At 39.9% G+C, this 25,172-nt stretch overlaps 6 protein-coding genes, 1 long non-coding RNA gene, 5 other non-coding genes and 1 pseudogene across 16 annotated transcripts; 10 read left to right on the top strand and 3 right to left on the bottom strand.

Annotated features, from left to right (window-relative positions):
- The first annotated feature begins 9,531 nt into the window (after nt 1–9,531).
- Nucleotides 9,532–10,386, top strand: LOC108115419 (annotated as a pseudogene).
- A 221-nt stretch (nt 10,387–10,607) lies between these two features.
- LOC108115418 lies at nt 10,608–11,474 on the top strand. The gene is made up of 2 exons (XM_017226854.2): nt 10,608–10,650; nt 10,703–11,474. Exons 1-2 carry the CDS (start codon nt 10,608–10,610, stop codon nt 11,152–11,154), a joined length of 495 nt encoding a protein of 164 aa, XP_017082343.1. The 3' UTR covers nt 11,155–11,474.
- A 565-nt stretch (nt 11,475–12,039) lies between these two features.
- Nucleotides 12,040–13,011, bottom strand: LOC108115440. Its single transcript, XM_017226875.2, has one exon. It carries the CDS (start codon nt 12,866–12,868, stop codon nt 12,218–12,220), a length of 651 nt encoding a protein of 216 aa, XP_017082364.1. The 5' UTR covers nt 12,869–13,011; the 3' UTR covers nt 12,040–12,217.
- A 155-nt stretch (nt 13,012–13,166) lies between these two features.
- Nucleotides 13,167–15,141, bottom strand: LOC108115483 (cryptochrome-2). Of its 2 annotated transcripts, none has more exons than XM_017226967.2 (2): nt 14,399–15,141; nt 13,167–14,327 (listed from the first exon to the last, which is right to left on the bottom strand). In XM_017226967.2, exons 1-2 carry the CDS (start codon nt 15,063–15,065, stop codon nt 13,378–13,380), a joined length of 1,617 nt encoding a protein of 538 aa, XP_017082456.1. In that variant the 5' UTR covers nt 15,066–15,141; the 3' UTR covers nt 13,167–13,377. The 2 variants fall into 2 exon arrangements, with proteins under 2 accessions (XP_017082456.1, XP_017082457.1); XM_017226968.2 differs by having other exon boundaries at nt 13,167–14,318.
- Nucleotides 15,142–15,459: 318 nt separating this feature from the next.
- On the top strand, nt 15,460–16,999 carry LOC108115484 (sperm-associated antigen 7). The gene is made up of 2 exons (XM_017226969.2): nt 15,460–15,578; nt 15,667–16,999. Exon 2 carries the CDS (start codon nt 15,750–15,752, stop codon nt 16,506–16,508), a length of 759 nt encoding a protein of 252 aa, XP_017082458.1. The 5' UTR covers nt 15,460–15,578; nt 15,667–15,749; the 3' UTR covers nt 16,509–16,999.
- Nucleotides 17,000–17,103: 104 nt separating this feature from the next.
- LOC108115486 lies at nt 17,104–18,485 on the top strand. 4 transcript variants are annotated; one of them, XR_001772802.2, is made up of 6 exons: nt 17,104–17,389; nt 17,569–17,611; nt 17,781–17,845; nt 18,020–18,067; nt 18,235–18,269; nt 18,447–18,485. It is a non-coding gene; the product is annotated as an uncharacterized LOC108115486 (long non-coding RNA). The 4 variants fall into 4 exon arrangements; XR_001772803.2 differs by lacking the exon at nt 18,447–18,485 and having other exon boundaries at nt 17,104–17,264; nt 17,323–17,389; nt 18,235–18,439; XR_001772804.2 differs by lacking the exon at nt 18,447–18,485 and having other exon boundaries at nt 17,569–17,607; nt 18,235–18,439.
- On the top strand, nt 17,426–17,500 carry LOC121530192. The gene has a single exon (XR_005993863.1). It is a non-coding gene; the product is annotated as a small nucleolar RNA Me28S-Cm2645 (small nucleolar RNA).
- LOC121530190 lies at nt 17,645–17,719 on the top strand. Its single transcript, XR_005993862.1, has one exon. It is a non-coding gene; the product is annotated as a small nucleolar RNA Me28S-Cm2645 (small nucleolar RNA).
- Nucleotides 17,877–17,950, top strand: LOC121530187. Its single transcript, XR_005993859.1, has one exon. It is a non-coding gene; the product is annotated as a small nucleolar RNA Me28S-Cm2645 (small nucleolar RNA).
- On the top strand, nt 18,095–18,169 carry LOC121530189. Its single transcript, XR_005993861.1, has one exon. It is a non-coding gene; the product is annotated as a small nucleolar RNA Me28S-Cm2645 (small nucleolar RNA).
- LOC121530193 lies at nt 18,301–18,375 on the top strand. The gene has a single exon (XR_005993864.1). It is a non-coding gene; the product is annotated as a small nucleolar RNA Me28S-Cm2645 (small nucleolar RNA).
- A 553-nt stretch (nt 18,486–19,038) lies between the features above and the next one.
- Nucleotides 19,039–19,870, top strand: LOC108115485. The gene is made up of 2 exons (XM_017226971.2): nt 19,039–19,386; nt 19,509–19,870. Exons 1-2 carry the CDS (start codon nt 19,177–19,179, stop codon nt 19,695–19,697), a joined length of 399 nt encoding a protein of 132 aa, XP_017082460.1. The 5' UTR covers nt 19,039–19,176; the 3' UTR covers nt 19,698–19,870.
- On the bottom strand, nt 19,724–25,154 carry LOC108115482 (protein brunelleschi). The gene is given in 11 exon segments (XM_017226966.2): nt 19,724–20,540; nt 20,609–20,816; nt 20,880–21,071; nt 21,131–21,324; nt 21,387–21,871; nt 21,929–22,485; nt 22,538–22,781; nt 22,836–23,686; nt 23,741–23,876; nt 23,878–24,509; nt 24,569–25,154. Coding segments are annotated over 11 exon segments (3,969 nt in total). The 5' UTR covers nt 24,768–25,154; the 3' UTR covers nt 19,724–20,269.
- Nucleotides 25,155–25,172: the final 18 nt, after the last annotated feature.

The following is a 25,172-nucleotide window of genomic DNA, read 5'->3' as shown; positions in this document are numbered from 1 at the left end:
GGGCGTGGCTGCCTCGAGAGTGCTCCTTGACAATTGAGGAAAAGGAAAAAGGACTTTCTCTCGAGTGGTGGAAATGCAATCCTCCAGCAGCTGCAATCTCGGCCAAATCCCAAATGGGAAATCCTTCCTTTTCTCCCATTTGTTTTGCTTTATTTGTGTATAAAATATATTTTAGCCACACATTTAGTTTAATTGGATTTATTTCGTTTCTTCTTTTTCTTCTTTTCTTAATTCAAGGCAGGTTTTCTTTTTTTCCCTTGAAGAAAATGCATTTGCATAATGTGCAATTATAAATAGCTCGCTCGTATTTTCCTTTCATTTACCTGGTCGCAAGTTCTGCCCGGTCGCTATGTTAATTAAAAACAGGAAAGAACGCACTATTCTCTGACTCTGATTCGACTATAAGGTACCCATTAATCAGCTCTCCAATTCTAAAACAAACATGCAAGCAAGAGATGAGTTTTGTAATTTAAGTCATAACTTCTTCATAAGGCTAAGCTAAGGAATATATCTACTTTATACGGCCCGAAAAGCTTCCATCTACCCATTACATACATTACAACGAATACATCATACCCTTTTGTCCCACAAGTAACGGGTATAATTATTGTAATTTTTTAACGCGTAATTATGCTGGAGCACTCGACCACTGGCCTGGCATTTTATTTATTGAAAGCACTTTTTATCCATGCACACGGCCACGAAAATTTCATTAACACAATGGCCCGCTCACACGTGCGTTCATAAACAACGATATATGAGCCTGATGCTGGGGAAAAGGCATCGTATAAGGTGCCACCAACAGAATGAGATGTTCCCTTTAAACGACACCATTAATTATTGTTATTATTATTATTATTATTATAATAACCCTTTTAAATTCATTTCCATTTTCTCGGTCTTTCCTTTTTAACATTTCAGCGTAGTTTAATTTAAAAATAAAATCCTATTCAATGAAAATTTTACCATATTCCCTTGCTAAAATTAGACCTAAGTCCAGTGTTCTGCATAGACAATGGAAATTTTGAGGTTTGGTCAAAAATGGCTTAAATTCCAGATGGCTGCCTCATTATTTTGGCTGCAAAGCCATCATCGAAGGCTTAGTTTTCCCCGAAACAAAAAGCATGGTAGTTAACAAAGGCACGCAGACATGAGTATCTGAAACCAACACACATGCTTTACTAAACGCACACATATATGTACACCCACACAGGTACACCACTCGGAGGAATTGTCATTACACAATGCAGCCGTGAATAATAGGCTGACCCAGATGAGGTGCATTAACCAAATGAACCGCATCGCAAGCCATAACAATAACGCATACACCCAACCAAACATCGACAAAAGCCTTACATACACACACACCAAAATGTATTTGCAATGTACAGCCCACGCGGCGTATGCGTAATGTGAGAATTTGAGAACTTTAACATTTGGAAAACTACGTGGGCGATGGAAAAATAGAGAGCCCACAGGGGAGATAAGATCTGTTGGATGCAGTTACGGTATAATTGAATTTTAGTGCTGAACAAAATAAATTAAAACTTTTACCAATCGGCCAGCAAAACATAAATAACCTAACCTTTTGGCCATTAAGTGCAGGAAATTCAACAGAAATCTGTATGCTGAATATTTCTAATGAAAGCGAAAACTAGTTGGGTTTCCTAGAATTGATGCAACTGCAGCAGCATACGATGAACAGTCATAGGGTGAAGTGCATTTCCAAGAGATGTACGAGACCAACTACCAAAAGCGCCCCAGTTAGCCGGCAGCTGAATAATGCAAGGCGAATTCTGGGATCGCTTAACGCAAGCTATTACACTGAGAAAAAACTTATTTCCAAATTGTTACAATGATTTATATTTGTTGCTTATTTTGTAGACTTGTTTTTTCTATATGCCATGCCATGTCATGCTTTTGGTTTATAGAAACGACATTATAGAAAACCTGAAAATTATGTGGCATTTCCTGATACTAATTTCCAAATCCCAATCCAGTTTTCTTCTCTGTAGTCCGGAAAAACGGAAAAGCATCTCTTAATAAACGAAACCAATTAGGCAATGCTCCCTTTCCCCTAATTGGAAAATTAATAAGCAAAGCCTGTGAGAACGGGAGGATGTGTTGGTGCCTGCTCCCGCTTTCATCTGCACAAATCGCCATTTCATTCAATTGTCGATCAGCTTTGCTGATTGAAAGCAAGCTGCATCTGCAGCTTAAAATCAAACTCAAACTGCATCGAAGTTTCTTCTCTTCTCTGGCTGACGAAAATTGCTCGTTTGCACATGAGCTCAGCTGAAAATTGCAACGCGAAACACGTAGAAATGCGGTGGGAGATCCAAGGGAAAAGGAAAATTCAAAGGATTCGAGTCGTGGCCAAATGATTGGCCGTGTCAGAAGAACTTATCATGCATTTCCCCAACGTCCGTTGATGGTTCAGTTCTCCCTTATCGATAGAATTTCAATTACCTCAGGAAAATGGAAAATTGGGATACTCGCAATGTTCTATCATCATTTTCAGTGGTTATTGCGTAATGCCACAGTTGACTTACTATAAAAACATTAACCTAAAAACCCATTACAATTTAAAAACTGCAAAGGAAACCTTTGGCAAAAAAGAATTCAATTACAAAAGCCCGAAAATAAATTCATAAATTCTTAAACGAACAATGTTTTCAACTTAATACATAAATAAATGGCCAAAAGAGCTATAAATAGTGAACAAAAAAAAAATTGTAGGGAAAAGGGAAAACTAATGGCAGCGACAATGCGCCGCAATTACGAAAATAGTTGAAAACTGTGCGAACGACAACGGAAAAAACAGGAACATAACCAACCGAGAATACCGGTTAAAGTATAGTAAATATTTTCCACCAAACACGAAAAAAGGAACATCCCATATATGTATATATACATATATGCATGTGTGTTTTAAAAGCGCTGTGGCATCGTTAATATTTTTCCTGCCAACTGTCAGACAACAAAACCCACAACAACAACAGCGACAAGTTGGCTAACACGCATACGACGCGTACACCCGGGGGCAAGAGGCGGCTGCATAGATGCAGAGGGCGTGGCACTTGGGATTGGCAATGGGAACAGCAATTTTTTGGTTCATGAACATGCGGCAAAAATTAGTAGCGATGCGCTGCGAACCAAACACAAAACACACAAATGACAACGGAAATTGTTCGAATGGCAAAGAAAAAATCGACGCTGCAATAGCAAAAATGAAAAATGAAAACAAAAATGGAAAATCGAAAACTCCACAATGAAGAAAAAGGTCAAAAAAGGCGAAATTCTCTTTAAAAATGTTACAATATCCCATAATCTTTTTTAAAACATTAAGTAAACACAAAAATATGATCTTGAAAACTCTTTTTATGTTCGAACTAAGTAATGAATTAGAGGTAAAACTTGAAAAGTCAATCTAACCTTTTTGATATAGAGTAGTTTTATTGTATGTATACAATAATAACCTCAGTTTTAACAACAGCCATGTCGAATACAATATAACTGCAGTGACCACAACAAATATCGAAAAACAGCAAACGCCGAGAACTTATCTAGTAAAATGACGCAATAACAACTATGATAATAATGTAAGCAGAAGCGCTGATAAAAATTGCCAAATGTTTTCTATGTACTACACATGCGAACCTGTCCTGGACCTGTCCGCTTGTTTTTGTTAGTTTTGTCATAGCTGATGGTGTTTTTATGGTTGCCCCGAGGCTGGAGGATTGCATAAATATGGGTAGAATGCTTTGCATTTTCGCAACAATTTAATCAAGCTGAAAAATGTATAATAAGCCGAAAAAGATTTTGTAAATTTTATAAGTTTTTACACTGTTAATAAGAACTATTTTAACAATTTCTAAACTTTACTGAAGTGTTTTTACATATTTGAATTTTTATTACTTCTGCACCTTACCTATCCCAATTATTGTGAAACAAGCCAGAAATATCGAAAAAATCAATGCAAATCGTGAGGGCAAACTCTTTCCACCCCTTTTAGTGTCCTGGACCCTTTTTTTCTTGTTTCAAAATCACTGGCAGCCACAAGAAAATGTTCAACCTTTACCGCCTGATTATGAGTCCAAGTTTTTCGTTTGGCTTATTGCAAAACTTTCCGTTGGGCCCCATTGGTTGGGGTTTTTTTGGTGTTTCGGTTTGCTTTGGCTTTGCTTTCCTTTTTGGTCTTTTGATTTTATTATTTTTCCATTTGCAGCAGATTGGCTTAGGCCCAGGCAAAGGAACCCAGGAGAGTGCTCCACTCTCAGTTCTCGGTTCCTTCTCAGCTGCAATCCCCGTGGGCAATTTGGTCCTTTGGTCCTTTTTTCACCTTTTCTTGTTCTTAATGTTTTTGCTCAAAAAATGTCACCGAAATTGATGGAAAACTTGTTTAAACAGATGGACTACGAACCATCTATTTTAAATTTAATGGCAAAACTTTTAGAGATCATATGTGCTTGAAAGTAATAAAACGACAAATAATTCTAGATTTTTATTGAATTTGTACAGGTTTTTCAAATATCAGTTGCAGAGAGTAAATTACTAAAATGTTCTTTAAAATACGCACCAAATACAAAAAATATTTATATTTCCCATATTGCTTGGCCAGGGACACGACACAAAAAACCTCTTTTAACAATATTGCATTCAAATTCTAGTAATCGACAAATATTTCCAGCCAAATATTCCCACATGAGCTTACCAGTATCACTTTAGAAATTGTGTAAATATTCCAAATATAAAATTTTTCTGTGTTGCGAATCCATTTGCTTGGGGTATATTTTTAATTACCATAGTTGCATTTGAACAAAAATGCCAAATGCATGAGGCAAGCGCAACAACAAATTCAATTGCAACTTTGCAACAAAGTAAACAGCAAGCAAAAATAAAACAAAATAAAGGCCAAAGCCCCAAAAATAATATGAGGGAGCACGCAAATTGTTAAGCTTCTTGTAAGCCGCAATGCAAATGCGGCTTTAATCAATTAAAAAATTTTCCGCAGGCAAAAAGTTGTCATGTGTGTGTGCTGGGAAAAACAAAGCAAATCAAATACAAAAGAAGGAAAAAGGGGCGTGGGTTTTCTGGAAACACGTGGCGTATGAGGAACTTTTGCGGCCGGTTTCCCCATTGCTCCTTAACTGTCATGTTGGCAAGGCTTTTGCCAAAAATTTCAACTTTCTGCCCCGGGTAGTATGGCTGCTGTATATGTGTGTGTGTGAGTGCTGTTGTTGTTGTTCTTGTTGTGTCTCTGCGGTCTGTTGGCTTGACTTGACTTTTGGTTTTTCCCTGAGCCCTGCTGAATCCTTCGTCCTGGCTCTGTTTGTCCTTGCCTAATGTTGCTCATCATCGCATTGTTGTTGCCCCGCGCTGAGTCTTATTTATGCGACATTGTTGCTGCTGTTGTTGCTGCCGCTGCTATATGCAAAGATAATAAGATAAATGTTCTCCAAGGACTGGCCGACAACGTCGTTGCTTATGCGAGCAGGACATTTGCACAAATGTTTTGCGATAATAAATATTACTCAGTGCCCCATCACCGGGACTGGTCCTTTGGTCTTTCGCTTCCTCGGTCCTTGGGCCAATGTTTAGGGACTGGCTTGCGGTCGTTCACAAAATGGCAACAAAAGAGCTTCGGCGCTGGCGAGGGGCAATAGCTGATATTTCGAAAAATGTTGCATTTACTTTTGTATCATGTCTGCGGTGTGGTCACGAATCTAGCTCATATTTTATAAATGCCCTTCATTTGGTAATTGAAATTTACTTTTAAATTATGTTTGTGATTTGGTCCTGCTCAGATTATGCAGCAACTGATGTTAGGTTAGTCAAGTTAAATGATAAAATTAGTTAAAGTAAAGATAAGACGAAACTAAAATTTAACATGCTTATTGCCAGTTTTAAACCTCAAAGAATTTACTGAACTTTGCTCTCCTTTAAAAACGTTTAAAGTTTGACGTTTTTTTATAACTTTAAAACTTTTTGAAACTTATTTTGCAAATTTTTTTGCAAGCCTAATCTAACTAAACTTTAAACTAATCATTTTGTAGTTTGCAACCAAATTTTGTTTTAGTTGGCGAGAAGGAAATCATATTAAGCATAAATTTTGGGTCAGCATAGGGAGAGTTTCCGTGGGAAGAACAACAAGGGTCCTACATAAAACTTATTTTCTAATGAATTTATAAAAACGTTTCCAAAAATCTGGGAGCCAAAAAATTTGAGGCCATAAAAGCGAAAAACGAATTTGCATAATTGACATGTGCCGAGTTTTGTGGTCAAACCGCAATGCAAATATATATTTACATGTGCTAGATGTTTGGACAAACTTTCGAGTATATATATGGCGAGTCTTTATAGCTATATGTTAGTTTAATTGTTCAATTTGTGGTCAGCTAATTTTAAATGGAAAGCTTTTTGAAAAGAATATAAGAGGAACCACAAGAAGATGTAACTAGGGAGAAAAATTTGACAGAAATATAAACAGAAACTTTTAAAAATTTAAAAATTTACACAGCTCCAAGCCTTTAAAATAATAATTATAATAAATTAAAATAATATATTCAAACATTTTAAGATATCTGGAAAAATGATTTACATTTTTAACATAAAGTAACTTTTTCCTTGTGTAAAGTAACAGCAAAAAAGTCATCTTTAAATGTTGTTTTAGGCCTGTCTCCAACGCCATGTACAAACAGAAATTGATTAACAAAATGAAATGAAATGAAAGGCGCTCGTAAAAGGGAATTCGCCAACATAAACAGAAGGAAATAAGTGTGCCGGAATGGGTCATAAAACCAATTGGTCATCCCCACGAACCAGTTGCCAATGGAGTGCAAAATATACCCAAAAGACGGGAGGCTCGATGAAAAATTTATGCCTCACGTGATGGTCGCCGGTTTGGAGAGACAAAAAAAAAAACAAACTGTGAAAGGGAAATGAAAAACCGTAATCATTTAAATGAAATTCAGAAGAGGAAAAGCCCGGCGAGGAACCTCTGATTATCTGAGGTACTGAGGAAGTGGCTGTGGCTGCGGCTGTGTCACAGTGGCACCACTGCCAGTGGCACCATCAGTTTAACTCGGACAATGAAACCAAGCGAGTGAAAAATTACAATTGTCACAACAGCAAATCGGTTTTTCATTGCTGCTCCTCGTCGCGAGACTTTTCACGGCGCATTGAAGTTGATATGGAAATAATTGCATGGAAATTCTCGCCAACTGGCAGATCTATATCTCACGTTTTCTACCTCTCACTCTCTCTCTCTATCTCTCTTTCGCTTCCTCTGTCTGTCACTTGGAAAATCATTAATCTTTGGCGAGATCTTTCCGCATTACGTATACGACGCGCTGGTCGCCTCAGAGTTTAATGAGTTAATTTTCAATTCCATTGACGCGGCGGACAGGGCAAATGAAGGGGTAGTGGGGCGAAAAATGTAAATTTTACACCGACTGGCATCTTGCATTCCATCTCCTTCCGCTCTCCAAAGCCACCCATAACCACCCCATTCATTAGCCATTAGAGCTCCATTATGCGTTGCATGTTTAATTATGGACCCTTTGGTTGGGAAAATCGAGAACGGGACAAAGAGAGAGAGAGATAGTGAGAGGAAAATGGCCGGCAAAAGTTTAAGAATTCCATTAGATAACAGCTTTGATGACTTTCAAGTGGCTCACAGGCATTTATGGTCTGGTTTGCCTTCGATTGGCTCATCGAGTATTGATTGCTGGATATTGATGGTGATTGCATCCGTCCAGTGGATCCATTAACGATGCCATTGTAAGCGTGTTATCAAAGGGCTTGGTCCGAGCAAGTTTTCAATTCCATGTAATACCTATTTGTTGGGATTTTGAAAGAGGAGATTTACTGGCTTTTAAATTGTAATCTTTATTAAGTAAGTTTAAAGCGATTGTTTTGGGGCTTTGCTAGTCAATATAAAAATATAATCAATAAGTTGATATATATATGTTGAAAGTCTTACAAAGTCTGGATAAACACAATTTCATATATTTATCCAATAAGTTTTACGAAATGGGCTTAACATTTCTTGATATTTCGATCCTTCTGAAGTTATTTCCATTGATGGAATCTATTATTAAAGTTAAGTCCCACCGACATTTCAGCGGCTCTTAAGCTTCGAAGCCAGCATCCAAGTAATTAAAAAATATACGCAAATTACTCGACACAATGGAAACAACAACGGCAATGGCAACGGCAATCATTATGATTGCACGAACGTAATGCAATTTAATGGCCAACAAACAGGAGACCTGGGGACAGAAGCTGGGGGCTGATGGCATGACCACACTCGGACATCGACCAGGAGATGAAACAGAAACAGCCAGCAGAGTTTGAAGTGTTGCAGATATTGGTCAAAAGTGCTGCCGTTTCAATAGTACACTGCAATTTAAAACTAACGTACATGATAAAGATAATGCGATGATCGACAATAGTTCTAAGCATTTCAAAAAAAAATAATAACAACAAAAAGCTAACCTTAAAATCTTAAAAAATCTTTAAATATTCAAAAATGTTAAATAGGTACTTCAAAAATATATTACAAATATTTCTAAGCATTTATTTTTTGAGTGCATCGATGAGTAGGTAAATGGTATTGGAGGACAAAATCCACAGGAGAGATAAACGCCCACATGAGCACTTATCACGCAGGACGCAAAAGAGGTGGGCAGCAGGGGCGTATGGCATGGATAAACTGATGGACGGACGGCGACAAAGTGCGTTCACATAATAATAATGGAAATAATTTAACTTATTGGATTTTAATGGGATTACACATGCGCAACATGGCCAGTGCGGGTATTAAAAGTTGGTCAACTTCTGTAATGGCCCTTGGCCAACTCTCGAACCCAGCGGAAATGCCAGCCGACCAACGATGATAACGGTAATGATAATGATGATGTTGATGGCCTCCGGTTGCTGGAAGGAGGAGCGGAAGGAAGGGAAGTGCGGCCGAATGAGGCGGGGCAGCTGAGCGGTCCATTTGAAGCTGATTGCTTTGATTGCATCTCGACTGACTGACTTATCGATTTATTTTTTTGCAGTCCATAGTTTAGTAATGCTAAGGTAGTAGTAATATAAAATATTTAAGAATTTAAGTTTAAGAAAATTTTTGAGTTCAATATATAAGCCCTTTCACTGAACATCTAAAGGATAAGTGTATTATTTACTAGCTTATAAAGTTATAGATTTATTTAGAAATATTATGTTTAAAACGACTTTTCGTATTAAAAGAATTTCCCATACATATGAAAAGTTTTCTGCTTATAATCCCCAAAAGCGAGTCCTTTTCCAAAACTGCAAAAAAAACCCCACTGGCTGTCAATTTTTTGGCTTTCCCGCTTTCATTTAAAAACCGCACTAGCCTGGCGTCTGATGTCTGGATGTCGGATGTCTGACCTACTGCCGACGGACCCAACTTTAACTGCCGTAGTTACATTTACGGTTACAACTTGGTCGAGGCCGAAAAAAAAGGGAAAAAAGTTTTGCAGTCAGCCAGTCGTCATTTCCATGCCCGAACGTCATCAGGAGCAGCAGGAAGAACCAGCACATGGACCGCAACTAACCAACCACATCATTTCCAGGCGCAAACTGCTGGCAGTGAGCTTTCCCAAGTATACATGTCCATTTCGATGTCAGAGGGATTTTGCCACTGATGACTTTGATGTGTATATCCTATATGTCAGTTCTCCATCTCGGTGATATCCGTAACTTTTGGTTTGATGGTGATTTTAACAGGGCATATATAATAGGTTATATCAGATCCCCGAACATAAAGCAAACCGTTCGGACACTCCTTACTTATTAAAGTAATAAGCTCGTCAAATAGATTTGATACACTAGTGATTTATCAAACTTAAAACCAAAAACAAATAACAATATAAGTATCAGTTTCTATTTCATCTCAGCATCATGAAGATCATAGCCATATTAATATTGACAAGTCTTGGCTATAGTTAAAGCTTTGAGAATCCTAGATTTACTTTTTTAATAATATTTCATATCCCTTTTTAGCCCTATGTAATGCTTCTATAAAATATGTAGAAGAAAATGAGAGGAAGTTACTACAGAATATTGTCAATAAGTATAAGATCTTGGCTACTGGAAAAGTTGAGTTCTCGCAGTGAATTGAAAAAGTCTACAAAACCACAATTTGATGCATACGACAAGGAAAGACAGAGGCTCGAAGATCAAATTAAGTCGCTACTGGAAAAAGTCAGAGCACTGATTGCGCTTAAAGAAGGAGGTCGGAAATGTGTTCGATTTTAAAAATTGCAGGAAAGTGCTCTTCAAAACGCCTTTAAGTACTCAAATTTTAAAAAGGAAGACGTTGTCGTTAAAAGGGATTACCACGATTATGTTTAGCCTTTAAATAAATCAAATATATAATACATTGGTATTCATTTTTCAAAGGCGGTACTTAAACTTGTAATAAGATCGGAAGGGGAATAATTGGCATGATAAATGATAAGTTTAAGCTACGTTTTTTTAGTATGGCGTCTCAAATTGCTTGGCTATGCTGGTTAAAAAAACCAATTAAAAATTTTACTTAAGTTAGGCTTTAGTTAGTTTTTAGAACTAGCACTATGAAGATTATAGCAATATTAATATTGGCAAATATTGACTACAGTTAGTACATAAGCATCAGCCATAAAACTCATTAAAATGATATATATTTCAGTCGTAGGCCTAACAATTGGGGAGCTTAATAGAACTGCAACAAAGCAACTAGAGGAAATTGTGGAAAAGTATAAACCGATACCAGCAGTAAATGTTGAATTATCTACATGGATTAAGAAAGTGGAAAATGTCAGCAGAACGAGTCCAATAATAGAAAAATTTAATGTTCATGCTCAATTTAAACACTACAATGAAAATCGCATTCTATGGGAAAATAATATTAAGAATCGAATCAAAGAGATCGATGAAATAATTAAGAAACTTGTCAAAGAAAACACAGAACAAAGTAAAATATGTCTGAAGTATTATAAAAGACAGAAAAAATCACTCGAAACGGCCCATAAATTTTCGAATAAGACAAAAATCTCAAACTTGGGTCATAATTCAAAAATATGCAACCCGGAGCGTGAGAAAAAAGACAGTAATGAAAGCGATGAATATAGTTACTACTAAACAAAGTTCTAAAATTTTCAAACAAAATTCCAAAGTGTTGAAAAGAATAAAAAATAACAACAAGTTTTGATTAACCTTGGTTTTTCTTTTCAAAATTTTAAGAGCTCTTTTACATTTTAGCTTTTACGTTTCGTTAAATACAGATTTAAGCCTAATTTTATATATACCTACTTTTACTACAAATTTCGATTTTCCGTCACTGTTCATATTGATTATAATCAATCTCGATGATCCACCCTTTCGTTCCGTTGAGCTCCCGGCCATTTTTATTGCATCCCCCATTCGGCTGACCGCATTTTAGCTTCATTTACAGTTATTTGCAATACCCCACCTGCACACACACACTCTTTAAACACCCACCTCATACCGCACCGCCACGCCCACAGGCCCGCCCCACAGGCGAAACCGCAAATTCAATTTTGGTTTAGAGCCTACAAACATTTTGCAGCGTGTTTATGTCCGGGCTGCATTGTTACGAGTAGTTTTCGCTCCTGGCCCGCTTTTAATGCAATTTATGGGAAGTGTTTGCCCCGGTTTCGGTTGCCATTGACCACAAAACGATCTTTTGTGACATGGAGAACAGGAGTGGGGACCAGAGACTGGGGGTAGGTTAAAATAGTGGTCGTGGTCTATAGTTGGATTTTCATTTAAGCATGACCGGTCGCCAGAACTGACAGTTCTTAGTGGCCACGTCCGCATCACCAACGGCCAACAGATAATAATCATCAACCGAACTCTGGACAATTTTGCATTTCCACATATTGCTATTGTGTCCATATGCTAGCACTTGTATCTAGATTTTGCATTCGGCGGGATTTCATTGAATTGCTATTTGGGGGTAGTGTATCCCCATCATCAAAAACTACAGGGTCGAGTTCACAGATGTCCTTTGTATTTATGTTTTATTTCGATTATACTAACGCCTCAACTTCTACTAGGAACCCCCATTCATCAACACACTTGATTACAAAAGTCTTAAGATATCCCGCCAACAGATTCAAACAAATTTGAAAACCATGAGATAAGGAAAAATATTGTGCCCAAGACTAAAAAAATGCTTCGTCTACTTCTTGTCGAACCGGACAAGGCGAGTGTCGTCGCCGACCTCCTTGAGATCCTGGGAGTCGCGACGGAAGCGATAGGTCCCCACATCCTGATTAGCAGTCTCCGGAAGTTTCACCTTGATGCCCTTGTACTCCATTTCAGCTTCTCGGACCTCTGGCACACGCAGTGCCATCTCCGCCTTGTACTCATCGTCATTGCCAATGTCCACGTCCTTGTCGTTCTTCTGGACGGTGGGATCCTCATCTTCCTGATTCCACCCATCGATCTCAATGGGCACAATGGGATTACCGTCCACGCCTAAAACGGAACTTGGTGCCCCACTGGGTAGGATTTCCACAGTGTCCGCGGGTGCCGGATCCTCTGTAGGTTTCGTTTCAGCTACATCCGCAGCCACTGACTGAATTAACTCTTGGAAATGGGGGATCTCGATGGATGACACCGAGTTAACGAAATTACGATTGAACTCGACGTCATTCTTAGCCATATCATTTATATTAATATCAATCACGGTAACGCCATCGATATTTCGCGGTCGGTTAATGGTGAGGCAGGTAAGCCCGGTAGACATATTTGAGCGCGAGGTCAATCGGGAGACCAGAATTCTCTGCATCGCCAGTTTGTTCCTTAGCATCGACAAGTTGCGAAACATGATTTTAGTCCGAGTATTCGAGTTTTAAAATTTAAAAACTATCACACCTCAAAACGTAAATCCAAATTTTAAAGAAAATACTTTACGAACAAAAATTGAAAGGTCCTAAGTTCCCGAAATTTTAGATATGACTGAAATTCACAGCTTGGCTCAACAACTGACACAACTGGATTGAGGAAGATATTAAATCCAAGGCTACAATGTTTACAAATTGAGTGGTAATATCAAATACGTGTTGTTCCCAAATTATTTAACAAGTTCAAGTTTTCAAAAATACTTTAAATAATTCGTTTAACTATTTTCAAGTTGATATCTTTAGATATATTTACAACAAATCGTAAGTCAAATATAATATTATTTGTACCCGAATGTAGGTACCTTACCAATTAAAAATTTTATAGACAGCTTAAAATTTACATCTAATATCTGCTCAACGATAAACTTATATATAGAAAATATATTTATGTAGCTACCTCTCATACAAGGTAGCATACATACATATTCAATTTTTAACGTTTTCGCTTGGGGGCGTTTCCGGTTGCCTTTCGCACTTTCCGTTTGCCTGAAGTGGATGTTTCTGGCTCCTCAAATGACACCTCCTCCTTTCCTGTGCGCACCTCACGATTTACTTTATATGCGGCTCCCATTCGCTTAATGTTCTCCTTGTGCACCACTTCGTGTTTAACAATCCGATGGGGATAATCCGTGCCCAAGACACATCCATATGCCCGCTGATCCGCCAGCGAGGCCTTCCAGGGCTCATAAATACAGCCAGCTGGATATTTTGAGAGTTCTGGTACATATTTCCTGATGTAGTGCCCCTGGGGATCAGTCTTCTTGCCAAACGCCACCGGACTGTAAACACGAAAGTACTGATGAAAGAATGCGGACGCTGAGAGCCACATCCAGTTGCCAGCATTTAGGGCCCAATCCTGATCCAGCAGCAGCTGCTCGAACACCCGCTGTCCCTCCTCCCAGCTGATCCAAAGATCTCCTCGAGTTAAAAAACAGGCCACTGCATGTCGTGCCAGGTGATGGATCCAACCCTCCAGGCGTAATTGCCTCATTATGGCATCTATAAAAGGGTAACCGGTGCGTCCATGAGTCCATGCTTTTAGATGATCTGGCTGTTCCTGCCAGGGAATTTGCAGACAGTAGACATTGCCTAACATCCGATCAAAGTTTGGTTCAGCAGCCGCCACTGTGTAGTAGAATTCCCTCCACAAGAGTTGTCCAATAAGAGAAACAGGAGGTTGGGAATGCTTAGTCTGCCGCTTTAGAATTTCTTTAAGCTTCTGATGAAACAATCGAGCACTGAGACATCCAAATTTCAAATAAGGACTCAGTACGGTAGTGCTGGGCTCCAAAGAATTTGGTGCCGTGTTGGGCTTCTCAAAGCGTGCAACCCAAAGTTCATCTTTTAGTGATTCATCCATACGGAGGAGGGCCTCTGTTTCACCTAGGCATGGAAATAATCAAAAATGTATCTTAATGAAATGAACTTAAATAAAGAAAATCAAAAACATTCACCTCCAGGAAACTTATTGGGTCCCAGTTCCTCCGGTCTCTTGACCAATTGTTCCATAGTCGGGCAATCATAGGCCTCCGAATCCTCTTGCTCAACATCATCTTTTTTAGGCTCATTCCTACTTTTAAGCTTCTCAGGAATTCCTAAAACTTTAGGTACCTTTAATTGCTCTACAATGCCCAGAAACTTTTGGTACGTAATGGGAGCCTTGCCGAAATTCTTGGCTATAACTATCTCTGGATTGTAAATTGTATGGGAGCAGTGGGTTTCCACCTTAACATTCGCGGACTTGGCCAACTTCTGCACGGCAGCATCTCTGGACAGGGAATATGGCTCAATATCTGTTTCGAAAGTCAAGATCTCCACGCGCCATTGTTCAAAGATACGAGGGAAAACATCTGCAGGCTTTCCGCGAACGACAAACAGGCGGGAGTTGAGTTTCCGTAGCTGCTTATCCAAATCTTCAAGAGTTTGTTGAAGAAACCGCCATCGATTAGCCCCGACTTGCATCCAGTCGAGTATTCCGGGATCCAGTATGAAAATGGGGCGGATGATAAATTTTCCTGGTTCCGCGTTGGCGGCGGTAAAAATTTGCGATAAAGCAGGATTATCGTGCACTCGGAGACCTTTGCGGAACCAGTGGACTAATGTGCGTCGTTCTGCTTCCATTGCAGCACGTGTCAACAAAATAAAACGGTATCTATTTGGATTTAACGTGGAAGAAGTTTTTCAAACAGAATAGCGCTTAAAGAGACCTGCCAACTTGTTTTTCATAACTTATTGACACTGCTCAACAAAAAAAATTTTAATTAACTGATACTAAATTCAATACATAAATGTGCCGTTAACATGAAAAATACACACTTTTAATGAATAAGTAAGTCCTATATAAGCCTACGAAGTTTTATCGTACCTCCAAAAACAAATCTTAGGATATTTAAAAGTTTTATTCAAAAAGCTAGCCTGCCGCGAAGTGTAATCAGCTGTTGTTTAATTTAAAAATACTGAAATACCGTAATTGAAACCAAGTTGGCAGACACTATTTTTAGTATTTTTCGCAGAATAAATTTGGTGCACAAGCACCGGTTGCCAATATAATTATAATTTCTTTTACCTACATAAAACAAACAAATCAACAACAATCGAACACCCCAACGGGCTAATAATAAACGCCAGAGAGTGGTAAGTCCCCAAAAAATCCGCCTACAAAGAGCGAACCGCTCGATTAACTGAGATTCCCTCGCATTCATTTCATGACATCGTATCGCAGGCGCACATCCGCCAATTGATCAACAAGAAACTAGGAATTGTAAAGAAAACACAACCGAAAAGGGAGAAAAACACGGCTGAAAAATGGACCTGCTCGACTCTATACTTAATGCAATGGATGCACCGCCTGCCAATAACGAGCAGCAGAAGACGCTGATCAAAAAACAGCGCGAAATGATGGAGCGTATGCAGAACAAACAGAAGGAGGAGCTTCTTCGATTCCGGAAGTATGTGGACGAACGGATGGGTCGATTCGCCAAGGATGACAGACAGTTCATTGAATTCCAGCCGCTGGATAAGGTACATCGCTCTGTGATCCACGAAGTAGCCGAAAATGGCGGTTTTATTGCCATGAGCTTTGGCCGCGAGGACGTGGACCGGCACTCGGTTGTGTACAAAAAGGAGCATGCTCCTGGCGAGGACGAGGTCACGGCCAGACGAAATGGAGACGGCTGGAATGCTGAGATAGCCAAGGAGTATGCGGAACGACGGCGGGAGCGATTGGCGCAAGAACAGAGTGACAAGGAAGCGTCCACCTCTGTGGCGGCGAACTCATCCTCATCCACGTCTGCTGCCGCGGATCAAGACGCCGGCGAAGTAAAACCTACGACCAACTATAAGGCCAAGTATGCCCACCTCATAGGAGAGTCGGCCGCATTGCAGGCTGCTCGCAAGACGGAGACCAACCAAAGCTACGGTTTTGTGCCCAGCAAGAACAAGAAGGACGTGCGTTCCATCGAACAAACGCTGGCCGATATTCAGGCCAAAAAGCGTCTGCGATTGGCACAGCAACAGGAACTGGAGCAGGCACAGGAGGCAACCACAACCTCGGAGGATCCATGAGGCTGGGATACAAATAGTATACAGATAGATAGCTCACTTAATGCAAGACTGTCGTAATCCAAAAAATATGATTATACTCCATAAGGCTCTTATAAAACTATAGTCATATAGTTGTATTGTTCCCAATTCCTATTCGATTATATTTGAAAAACCAAACCAAAATTGAACATTTTAAATATGTCTAGGTATATTTGTAGAATTTTTTGGAAAAACCTTTTGCATAAATTGTAATCATATCCATTTACCCTTGAATACTTTCTTAAAATGGAATATTTTTCGAGTTATGACAGCCTTGTATCGAGTAAGATTAGTTTTGTTGATTCAGATTAGTCACATGCAAGGTCACTGACTGCCATGTAAATCATAAGTAATAAGCAATTTAATTTGTTGGCCAATAAGGATGCGAAAGTTAGATGTTTAGAACAAGTTATGTATCCGCAACAGCGTCCGAATCGCAATATCTATTTATATAATAAAAATATAGAAAAGTACAACACATTCAAATTAATCTTGAATACCGGGCGCCTTACAAAAGTTACCAAAAAATCCAGGAAATTTCCAGTTCAGTATTTTATTTTTAGTGATGTGATGTCATGTCACAACGTTGAAGCGGTCACAGTTTAAATGACCAACCGAAAGACGAAGCACGTGTTGCACAGCAAAAGAAAAATAACTTAAAATAAAAATGAATTTCTCAAGAAAATATTTACAAATTATTAAAAACTTGATAGACAATTATCTGTTTAATGGCTGAAAGTAAGAAAATATCTGAAAAATGTAAGAATCTGGAATTAGAAATCCATTTCTAAAACAGCGTGTCAGCATTAACCCAAAGAGTCTCATTTGGAGACTTCTTAGAACAACTGTAATCCATTCAAATGGTAAGTGAAAGTTTTCTTCTAAACATAGCATATGTAACTACGTTGATGAGATCTTATGATAGGGACATCTGATGTCTATGACTGATTTATCTTGATAGTAGAACTGATTTAAGAAATATGTCAATATTGAATGTGTGTTCTTCTCTAAAAATATACTAAAGAATATATTTTTATTCTAGGTGAAATTGCTGGTCTGTAACCCAAAATAGGTTATGATTGTAAGTAAGTATTATTTATCATACTTAAATCAACATTTCTTTCTTGATGAGACCTTATGATAGGGACATCTGATGTCTATGACTGATTTATCTTGATAGTAGAACTGAATTTTATAATATCTTCACCTTTCTGCATTTTTATCTTGAAGAAAACTAATAAATATATCTTATAGCACGGGTAAAAGATGGTGGTGTTCATACTTTGGAACAACCAGAAGGCGGACCTCTTGTCGATTTTGTAAGTATTCATTTTAAAAGTCAAAAACACGTTTTTTATGATGAGAACTTATGATAGGGACATCTGATGTCTATGACTGATTTATCTTGATAGTAGAACTGATTATTATTATAAAATGGTCAAGTGTGTGCTCGTAACACAGAAAATTAATTTGGTAATTTATATTACTTTCAGGAAAAACTGGATAACTAGTGGAAGAACCGTATAAGGAAATCCAAAAATGTAAGTATCCTCCTAAGCTTCTCTTCTATTTTTATGATGAGATCTTATGATAGGGACATCTGATGTCTATGACTGATTTATCTTGATAGTAAAACTGATTTTTAATATTTTATTTTCTAATAGAATTGAAATTCAACGTGTTTTATAGAGATGTTTATCTTTTCTAGGTGTCTTATGTTCGGAAAGAATTCCTAATCAGTAGGTAAGAAATTATCTTCATTAAGGTTTTAAATTTCAATCTGATGAAATCCTAAGATAGGGACATCTGATGTCTATGACTGATTTGTCTTGATAGTAGAACTGATCTTTCAAATTTTATTTTGTAAACATTTCTTTAAAAAAAATTGTTTATTCTTATCCAGATTTTTTTTGTTTACAGATGATTAAAAGTGGATGTTTTGATTTATTTGAATCCAAAATGATCAATGTATTGTTTTTAATAAATAATAAAAAAAATTAACATATAGTATAACCCGCCTTTATATATTTATATATATTGTGGTGCACATATCAAAAGAGAATTAAGAAACTGGGATCTACTCCGAAACCTAGAGACGTTTTTGGGCAAACGAAATGAAATGGACGTGGATTTCACCATTTATTTTCACGTTTATAGCCAGCTGGCCAATGACGGGTTCCACGGAAAGCTCTTAGATTAAGCAGGAGCTCGGTTGAGCCTCTTAAAAAGGGTTCAATATAATTGAAAGGCTTTTTAAATAATTAATTAGTTCCGAAATTATAAAATATTTGAATATAAAGAATCAATGACTTCGAAAACCAAAATTGGTTGCATTTTGATTTTAAAGCATCATTTATTTTGAAATGACTTCCAACATTCAAAAATAAATGATTCAATTCAGAAAAATATTAATTTTGTATTAATTATAAAATCATATCATTTAACGGTCCATAATTGGCCTTTAAAAATAATTATTTTCTATTCAATTGCTTTTATGGTTTAATTTATTCGGTCTTTACTGTTTATAAGTATTTAGCCCAGGTTGGCAGCCCCACCATCTGTTTTCTTTTGCTAAAATTGAATTGAACGCCGCTAAATGTTTGTTTAGTGTTAATTCGGCACTCGGTCAAGATCGGCCTGTTGACCAAATATGCAGCCCACCAAAACGGATTCACGGCTTCGTCTAAATGCTGGAGGTGGGAGTGCCCCGTCAACAGATACTGGGGTATATGTGAAGGTTGTTGAGTCCCAATGCGAGACCGATGGATTCGTCAATGAGCAGTGGACAGAACCGGCGGTACCCGGCCCAGTTCCCTATAAAACCATTGCCATCATCCTATTGCTTTTCATTGGTGGAATAGTAAGTAATAAGTATCTATAGGCATATGAAGATATGTATATATTTTTCCTATAATTAATATATATGTATGTATGTACATACAACATTCATAAAACTGACTTACTTTTTTCTTTGTTTTGAAGATCTGCATTGCCTTCGCCACTCATAGCTGGATAACCGACACGAGCCGGGAGCGATCGGATCGTGTGTGGGCACTGGGCATTATCGGAGCACTGACCTTCATCCCAGGAAGCTACTACGTGTACGTGCTCTCCTGCATAATGCTCAACCGCAACGGCTTCACCATGGACGAGATAAGAAGACTGGGCTGAGAAGGGCTAATCAACCAAATTGCATGTTTCGTCAAATAGAGTTTATTGCGTTTACACACTACAGTTATTCACACATTTCATTGGCATAATTTCTTTAGCAACAATCTTAATTTGTAATTCATAATGATACATATGTATTGCCCCGGTAATTGTATAAAAATATTTTGTAAATACGAGCTTGTTATCAAAATGTATAATGCTAGGCGTGGTTTTGAGGTGCGCGGAACATTTGCTATCTATGTATATAAATACACCACGGCGTAACGCATGTTTAAATATTTATATAGTATATGTTTTACAGGCATGGACTATAGATTCAATAAGATTTATGTTATGGCCATTTTTTTCTATCAAGCTTAGGGTACAGTATTTTGTTTGAGCTTAATTATATACAGAGTTATGCGTTATATTTTGTATCTAGTTTAGAATTCTTTACAAACAATTGCTTTTCGTATTCGTGGGTATAACAGAGCGAGGGAATCAAACTATTTAACTGGATAGTGGGGAATTGGGTGTATACACAATACATATACAAATATAATAACGAAATTAAACTAGCGACAGTTAACATTTCACTGCTCCACGACGGTCACCTCAATGGGCGGAATGAACTTCCACACATGAACCTGCTGTTCATCGTAGCTGGAGGAGAACATGACCGATGGGGCGACATTCTCCGATTCCGCCGGACAGGAACGGGTTAGCAGTGACGCTGGCTGCTCTGGCTGCTTCTGCGGATTGCTGGTGCACTCGATGCTGGCCTTAAAGCGTCCAGGCGTAAAGAATATCACAGAGCATGTGTGCTGTTTCTGCTCCTGCTTGTCCAGCAGGGGAATTGCAATTCTAAGGAGTTTGTAAAATATAATGATATTTAGATGGATATATTGATATAACCTTTTGTTAACCCTTACCTATTTGGCCCTGAAATAGCCACGCGTGTCTCCAAATTGTAATTCTCCATACCATTTAGATAATCCTGATAAAACTTAATGCTTAGCACCAAGTTCCTAAGTGGCTGCAGGGATTGATTTGCTAGCTGAATACTAAGCAGAGCACGCTGGCCTACCGTGCACACAATCTCACTGTGTGGCTGGACAGGTGTCTCCTGAAAGCTGATCGCTAAAGAAAACATTAAATTATTGTTGACATTATATCAATAAACAAGGATTCCAAGCAAGTTACCCCACTCCAAAGGCGATACAGCTGTCAAATCCACCATCGACTGTGAGAGAACAATTCCTCGCAGGGAAGCGATTCCCTGGATATCAGTTCCTGTCAACAGCCAATTGATTTTCACCCGTTCTGCTATGTGAATTGAGCAGAGCTTGCTCAGAGCATCATTAAACGACAGCAACTGAGTCCGAAAGCAGAGTTCTGTTTGGCAGAAAATGCATGTTAAATTATGAATTTATATTAAATATAAATTGTTATACCTCTTTCCAGGTTCTCAGCTACCTCGGCTGCTCGGGCAGCAACCACTTGCTCCAGAGAGCAGCGATCCACGGGTATCGGTACCCGGCAGCTTTCTTTGGCCTCGATGAGTATATTCTTGGTGTCCGTATAGTTGAGCGACATTTCTTGAGCGGTCAGGTTGGAAATGTCAAGTACCAGGTAAAATTGGGAGGCTCTGCAGATTATATGTATTACATTTTTAGTTAGACTTTGGAAATGGATGAGATTATCACTTACACTTCTGCGGGAAGCACATCCCAGCTAGTTATCTGCGCGCTGGGCAAAAGTTCTAGATTAAAAGACACCGCACACTGACGACAGTATCCCGCCGTAAGAGCTTCTCCCCCGGAGTACTTCAATCGGACTTGTGCCTCTATGTGCTGGGAATATTGCGATCCTAGACTGGAAGGTCCTGCTCCTCCACCACCGCCTGGCTGCAGGCTCAAAGCAGCCAGCGAAGGTTGACCGCCTGAAAACGTTGATCGGAAACTCGAATTCTGAGGCTCGTTTCGACGATGTTGTGGAGATCCCACTCTCGATGGTAAGCTGGCGTGTCCAGATGTGGAAAAGTTGGAGCAGTGCGTTAATGAGGCAGCACCGTAGTCCCCGGCAGCAGCGCTTGATTGCAACGAAGGCGGTGGATGGGGACACACAAAATCCGCTTCAGCATAAACATTCAAAACAATTTCAATGGAGCCCTGAGGAGGTACTGGCAGCTTCGACTGTAGAAAAAGGAATGCTCAATGGTTTAGAACTCTTTCTTACAGATCAAATCTCACCATCAAATCATCTTTATCTATACGGAAGATCTTTTTCTGGAGCTCCTGTTCTACATTAGAGTTGATGTTAACATCTAGGTGCTCCAGAGATAGCGTGGCGCTCTCATTAGTGATAGTTATCGTGCAGCTGGAGGATTCTCCATTGTACAGGGTTAAGCTAGCAGAGGTCACCACTATATCAGCACTGTTCATATTGCTAAACGTTGCTGTTTGAGGCAGCGAAGTTTTCACGGATATCCTAGGAAGGGCAGGAATCACATCCACCAAGTAGTTAGGGGGAAAGCTACGATCACGCATGTGCTTAAGCCGGCAATTGGATTTCACGCCGAGCGTGTGCGTGCTATAGCCCTGCAGATCCAGCTGCCCTGTCTCAATGGGCGTACCATGCAACGCAACATATGTAGGAACATGTGGCTGGAGAACAATAGTCTGTGGCAGAGACTCAAAAACCACACCGTTCGTTAATAATCTCATGTCCGTTACGGCCAACTCAAAGGGTAAGGGATTACGCAGGCGCACAGTCACCTCACTAAGGTCGTTTTGCACCCACTGAAAAGCTAATATAAAAATTACTAAGAGGGATTCATTTTGTAGAGGGATATTTCTTACCTATTTTATTTTTGTCCTTTTTCTTGTCCCTTCTGTCGACCGAATTAAAGTGTATCGGAGTAAAGAGAAAAGGCCCGCTGTCCGCCTTTGCCACCTTAATTCGCTGCGGTCTTAAGTGTGCGGGCAAATCTTTAACCTGTAGATCAAGGCAGTAGGGCAGATCCGTGAGATTAGCGGGTGGTATCACAGTGCCATTCTCCAGCACCAAGGGAACAGGTGAGCCCTCGCACTGGGCGCTTAAATTCTACAAAAATTCATCATTAAATCAGTATATTTCTTATTGATATAGTCAAATTACCTGCAGTTGCACAGCCATCTCGCTTTGCTCCGTTGGCGACATGTTATCCCACTGCGTTTGCAGCAGAAAGGTCATGTGCCGTGTGGCCAGAGCTGAGTGTCCCAATCGCCTGGCGGCCGTTATGAGGGTCTGGACCTGATCAATTTGCAGTGCCGGCCAGCCGGCAGCATTCTCCAGCACCTCAAGCGGATCCAAGCAAAGTAAATAACCTGTAAAACTACCCAACATGAGGCGATAGCTTTGATTCCAGTCTGGCGCCTGGCTGCCTTGCTGCACATGTTTCAGTGCTGCGAGTCGTTGGAAAAAAGCTGCCTTTCTTTGATATCCGATCTGTTGGTAGAGTTCTGTTATAATCTCGAATCTCTTGACGCGCTCCGGCTCGCTCATGCTAAGGTTGATGTGCAAAATATTCTGCAGGAACATGGCCACATCCAATGGACGATTCTGCTCTATGCAAATTCGCGATGCTTTCAGAGCCGCCTCAGTTTCAATTGTAGCTGCATGCCTATATTTACTGTAGTTAATAATGGCTTTGCGATAATAGTTGGTGATCTCCTCCGCCTTGAGAATGTTCCCTGGCAGATCACCATTTCTCTGATGTCCCGGAATCGGTGCGGCTGATATCGTCGATGTGGAAGATGATGACGTAGTCGGCGTGTCCGAGGCGGATGAAGTTGTTGTGGTCGTTATCAAGGAAGATACCGATGAGCAGGAAGATGAGTTGGAGGTCATGCGGTGTTGCTGTTGCTGGGTAGAATCCACATTATTCGCAGTTGCATCACTGGCACTGATTTTCTTGGTGGCATCGCTAGCACGCCACTTTTCAGGCGTGTTTTTCAGAGGAGAGGTACCTGAAAAAGATCAGATCTTAGCTATGCAAATCAAATGGAGTTTTAAGTACTCACCCGCTTCCTGAAGCGAAGAGTTTCTGTGCAGTGTCTCGATCTCGCGCATTTGTGGATACAATAACATTGCGGATGCTGCACAGAGACCCTCCTCCGTGGCCCCAACCCAAAGGGAATCACCGACTGACCTCAAAGTCTTCATTTGCATTGTGGTATAAGCTTAGAGCATCGTCCACTAGTCCCGCTTGCAGCGACAGATCCGCCAAGTTCTTCATCACACGACCCACGCATCTTTTTCTATTGTTTCTGGATTCCATATCTAGACCCACGAAGTCTCTTTTTTCAAAGGGCGCGAGCAGCAGGCTCACCTTGTCCGCCTTCTCTCGGGATCTCTCCAAACGTCGCGATTCCAGAACCCAAAACAAGGCGCTGGCAAAGTCTCCAATCCGAGTTTCCAGATCTACGCAAGGATCATGTTCGCGATAGAAGAAGGCCTGAGCCTTAAAGTTCGAGGGCGTAGTAAACTCATCCTGTAGGCGACTTCCTACAGCTGGCGCCTGTGGTGGTAGAACCTCGCCAATGGTTTCCAGTGGCGGTTCTCCGGGTCCAAAGAAAATGGCACGGGATTCGTACAGAGTAGAGCCATACCGAACTTTCAGGGATTCATGCTGACGGCACAGCTCATTAAGTTCCGTTTGGTTATCGAATTTGCCTATAGTGATAAGTCCAAGCAGACGTCGATGTGTCTGGAAGTCGCCCCAATCATTGTGTTCCACGGGATGATCGTGAACAAAGCGTATCCAAATAGAGCGTGGATTGCCAGAGGAGTCTTTGGAAGAGATGATAGGAAGATTAAGATTAAGAAGTAAAAATAGGAGCACCACTCACCATTCACCCGAATGTGGTTGACACGTCGCACTTTCTCAAACGCCCGCTGGAGGATTCGGGCGCGAGATGGTCCCACGCCACGGAGCAGCACCAGCAGGCAGCTGTGGTGCAGGGCGCTCTGCTCGTAATCCGGCCGGGACATCGCTGGCTCCACGCCACCACCACCGTGTGACAGCATCAGGCCAACGGCCGCACGCATTTACACCGCTCCGCGGCCCCCAAATCTAAATCGAAACCCAGTCCCAGTTCGGAGGATACTAATCCCAGTTCCTTTTGCATTTGCCGATAGCTTTACAGATTTTCCATTTTGCTATCAAGTGGCGGAGCTCTCGATTAGATTCGATTTCTTCAGAGGAACCACCTCCTCCCCCTTTTTCTTGATCAGTATCGCCTGCTTTCACCTCGCTTATCGCCTGATTTCTCGGCTATTTTCTAATTCAATAAACACTTCCACATGGAGAAAGATACTGTGCACACTGGGTACCTCGAAAATCCTGGGAAATCGTTATGTAAATACAGTTCAAAGCGCAGGAAACTGTTTGGAAGATTGCTTTGGCAAAGAAATTGTCCAATCAGTGCCTGTCGGCTAGTCGCTGTGAATGGC

This window comes from Drosophila eugracilis, unplaced genomic scaffold (genome assembly GCF_018153835.1).
Source record: "Drosophila eugracilis isolate 14026-0451.02 unplaced genomic scaffold, ASM1815383v1 contig_1197, whole genome shotgun sequence".
Classification (NCBI taxonomy): domain Eukaryota; kingdom Metazoa; phylum Arthropoda; class Insecta; order Diptera; family Drosophilidae; genus Drosophila; species Drosophila eugracilis.
This window is presented reverse-complemented; position numbering and strand designations above follow the sequence as displayed.

Bases quoted from the DNA above. Each gene is read 5' to 3' on its own strand.
- LOC108115418 (XM_017226854.2), top strand. From the start codon at position 10,608: ATGAAGATTATAGCAATATTAATATTGGCAAATATTGACTACA. The intron at 10,651-10,702 runs GTTAGTACATAA...TATATATTTCAG, and splicing joins ATTGGCAAATATTGACTACA to TCGTAGGCCTAACAATTGGG.
- LOC108115485 (XM_017226971.2), top strand. From the start codon at position 19,177: ATGCAGCCCACCAAAACGGATTCACGGCTTCGTCTAAATGCTGGAGGT. The intron at 19,387-19,508 runs GTAAGTAATAAG...TTTGTTTTGAAG, and splicing joins TGCTTTTCATTGGTGGAATA to ATCTGCATTGCCTTCGCCAC.
- LOC108115440 (XM_017226875.2), bottom strand. From the start codon at position 12,868: ATGTTTCGCAACTTGTCGATGCTAAGGAACAAACTGGCGATGCAGAGA.
- LOC108115484 (XM_017226969.2), top strand. From the start codon at position 15,750: ATGGACCTGCTCGACTCTATACTTAATGCAATGGATGCACCGCCTGCC.
- LOC108115483 (XM_017226967.2), bottom strand. From the start codon at position 15,065: ATGGAAGCAGAACGACGCACATTAGTCCACTGGTTCCGCAAAGGTCTC. The intron at 14,328-14,398 runs GTGAATGTTTTT...TTCCATGCCTAG, and splicing joins ACCCAATAAGTTTCCTGGAG to GTGAAACAGAGGCCCTCCTC.